The 2,646-nt window shown below is 61.9% G+C and overlaps 1 protein-coding gene across 1 annotated transcript in view; it reads right to left on the bottom strand.

Moving 5' to 3' along the window:
• Positions 1-1,231: 1,231 nt before the first annotated feature.
• The window catches only part of LOC104985384 (alpha-2-macroglobulin receptor-associated protein-like), a 14,211-nt gene continuing 12,796 nt past the window's right edge, over positions 1,232-2,646 (bottom strand). Inside the window, exon 10 of the mRNA XM_010835536.1 lies at positions 1,232-1,705. Within this exon, the coding sequence (XP_010833838.1) occupies positions 1,643-1,705 (63 nt within the window). The 3' untranslated portion in view covers positions 1,232-1,642. The remainder of the gene's footprint in view (positions 1,706-2,646) is intronic.

The following is a 2,646-nucleotide window of genomic DNA, read 5'->3' on the forward strand; positions in this document are numbered from 1 at the left end:
ACCCTTCATGAGGACCCCACCTCCTGACCTGATTACCTCAAGGCCCCGCCTCCGGGTGCCATCACCTTGGAGGTTAGGTTCCAACGTGGAGGTTTTGGGGACACCCTAAGTGGCTTGCTTCAGAGAAGAGTGCTGGGGGACCCTGGGGCCCTGCACTTGGTGGGCTGGTGTGGGTCCCCAGCATTCGTGGGGAGCCCGCTGAGCCACAGGCATGTTCTTTGCCTTGTATGAACACTGTCTGCCCCAAATGATCGTTGAGAAGCCACAGCTGCACAGAGCAGCCGCTGCCCCTGAGCAGGGCCTTCGCCTCACCGACGCCCTCCAGGGCCAACGAGAGACCGGCGAGGGCCCATCGCTCCTCCGGCACGTCTGAGCCAGGAGCAGCCTCCAGGCTGTCGGCTCCTCGGACAGTAAACTGAGTCCCCGTTAGCGTCCATGTCCCGGGCGGACCCTGTTCTGTCCCCCACTGTGAGCCCACAAGGGCCAGGATGTTCCTGCAGAGGGGTCTCAGCCCTCAGTGTGTGGCTGGGGGCTCTTACCACCCAAGCACCCAAGCACTCTGGACGCCTGGGCTCCACCCTGGAAGGCACAGGTCCTCCTTTGTCCTCAGACGGCGGCCCCAGCCCTGCCCGCAGCCTGGCCCCGGCTGGGAGGGACATGGCAGTGGGCAGTCGGGGGCAGACACGATGTGAGGGCCTGGGTGGGTCTCCGAGGCTGGACAGGCGCCAGGCCCAGTGACCTGGAGGGGGGACCTCCTGCCATAGGACCCCCTCTTGCCCTTCCCGGTGCTGCGACGGTCCGGGACGGCTGCCCTGGCCTTCCTTCTAAGACCAGCTAACAGGGCGTCTGCCCCCAGGGTGCCAGTGATGATGGCAAGTCAGACATGGCTGAGAGCAGGACACGGCGCCCAGCAGTGTCTGGGGCCCACGGGCCCTGTGGATCCGGCCCTGCCTTGGGCCCTTGGCCGAGGGGCCAGGAACAGTCCAGAGTGGTCGGTGAGCCCTGCAGGCTGCTGGGCTCCCCTGCAACTCCGACCCGCAGGGGTAGGACCTCACGTCAGAGGCCAGGGTGGTACTCCACCCACCCAAGGAGTTCAGCGCCAAGCCAGGGAGGCCCAGCCAAGCCCAGCAGCCCTCCCACATCTCCCAACAGAGAGACTGGGGGCATGGGGACGGGGCAGGAGACGGGCCTGGAGTCCCTGGGCCCAGCAGACACAGCAAGGCGGGGCCGGTGACAGCTGTGACGGCGAGGTTTAATTAAATACTGTCACGTACGTGTAAGGACTTCTGTACATGGCATTTCCGGTGGCAGTCGTAGGATTTCAATGCAAACCGCGGCCTTGTAGCACAGCGGCCACCGCTCCAGGGGCAGCTGGGAACCGCATTCCTGACATGGGGGCAGCCAGCTGTCAGGCAGGGGGCGCGGGCTTGTGGAGCTCCTCCCGGCCCCGGGGCACCCGCGGCAGTCTGTCCGCCCTTCCGGCTACGGCCCCTCCTGGCCGGTCCCCTCCACGCCTTCCCTGAGGTTCTGCTGGCGGACAAGTGACTCCTGAGGGTCTGGGGCCCTCTTCGGGAACCCCAGGCCGCTGCCTCCTCCTCCGTGCGGCTGGCTGCGCTTCGGGGCCTCAGAGCTCGCTGTGGCCTCAGAGCTCGTTGTGGCGGGCCCTGGAGATGCGGCTGGACAGGTCCTGCATGTGCTTCTTCACCTGCAGGAACAGTGCGGGCTGGTCACACGGGAGAGCTGCGCACGGCCCGAGGCTCAGCCTACTGCTGCAGAGAAGAGCTCGGCGGTTCGCTTTCCAAGTGCCTCCCCACTGAGCCCCCATCTATAACCCATAAGATAAAGTATCGGAGCAGTTCATTAACCAGAAACAGCCTCTGGGGAACCCCGCGAAGGGCCTCTCTCTCCACCCAGCATCCTCACTTCTTTTCTTCTTGATGAGTCTGGCTAAAGGTTTATCAATTCTGTTTGAAAGTAAAAGTAAGGTCCCTTAGTCGTGTCTGACTGTGCGACCCCACAGACTGTAGCCCACCAGGCTCCTCCATCCATGGAATTCTCCAGGCAAGAGTACTGGAGTGGGTTGCCATTGCCTTCTCTGGGGATCTTCCCGACCCAGGGATGGAACCCGGGTCTCCCGCACTGCGGGCAGAGCCCCCACGTAATTCTGTTTTTCTAACGCACCAGCTCTTCGTTTCGTTGACCTTTCCTAATTTTTTTAGTCTTTTTTTCCTCCTCACGTTTCTGCTCTGACCTTTGTCCCTGTCCCTCTCCTGACTCTGGGTTTGTCTGTTCTTTCTCTGGTTCCAGTGTAAGGTCAGGTTGCGTGTTCCGCCCCCCGAGGTGGGCTTGTGTGGCTACAAACCGCCCTGCTGGAACTGCTCCTGCGGCGTCCCCTGGGTTTTGTCTCCAGGTCACTCTGACTTCTTCCTCCATTTCTTCCGTGACCCACTGACTGTTTAGGAGCCTACCATGTGGCCTCTGTGTGTGGTGGTCTTTGCTCTTTTTTTCCCTGTAGTTTAACCTGATTCTCAAGCTACGCGGTTTCAGCGTGCAACAAAAAATACACAAAAACAAACAACGAATGAAGACCCAGCCCACCCCTGGCTCCCCAGGCTCTGTCCTCATCACAGCGGCGGGGGCCTCCGT

Source organism: Bison bison, unplaced genomic scaffold, assembly GCF_000754665.1.
Source record: "Bison bison bison isolate TAMUID 2011002044 unplaced genomic scaffold, Bison_UMD1.0 scf7180017845532, whole genome shotgun sequence".
In the NCBI taxonomy this organism is placed as follows: domain Eukaryota; kingdom Metazoa; phylum Chordata; class Mammalia; order Artiodactyla; family Bovidae; genus Bison; species Bison bison.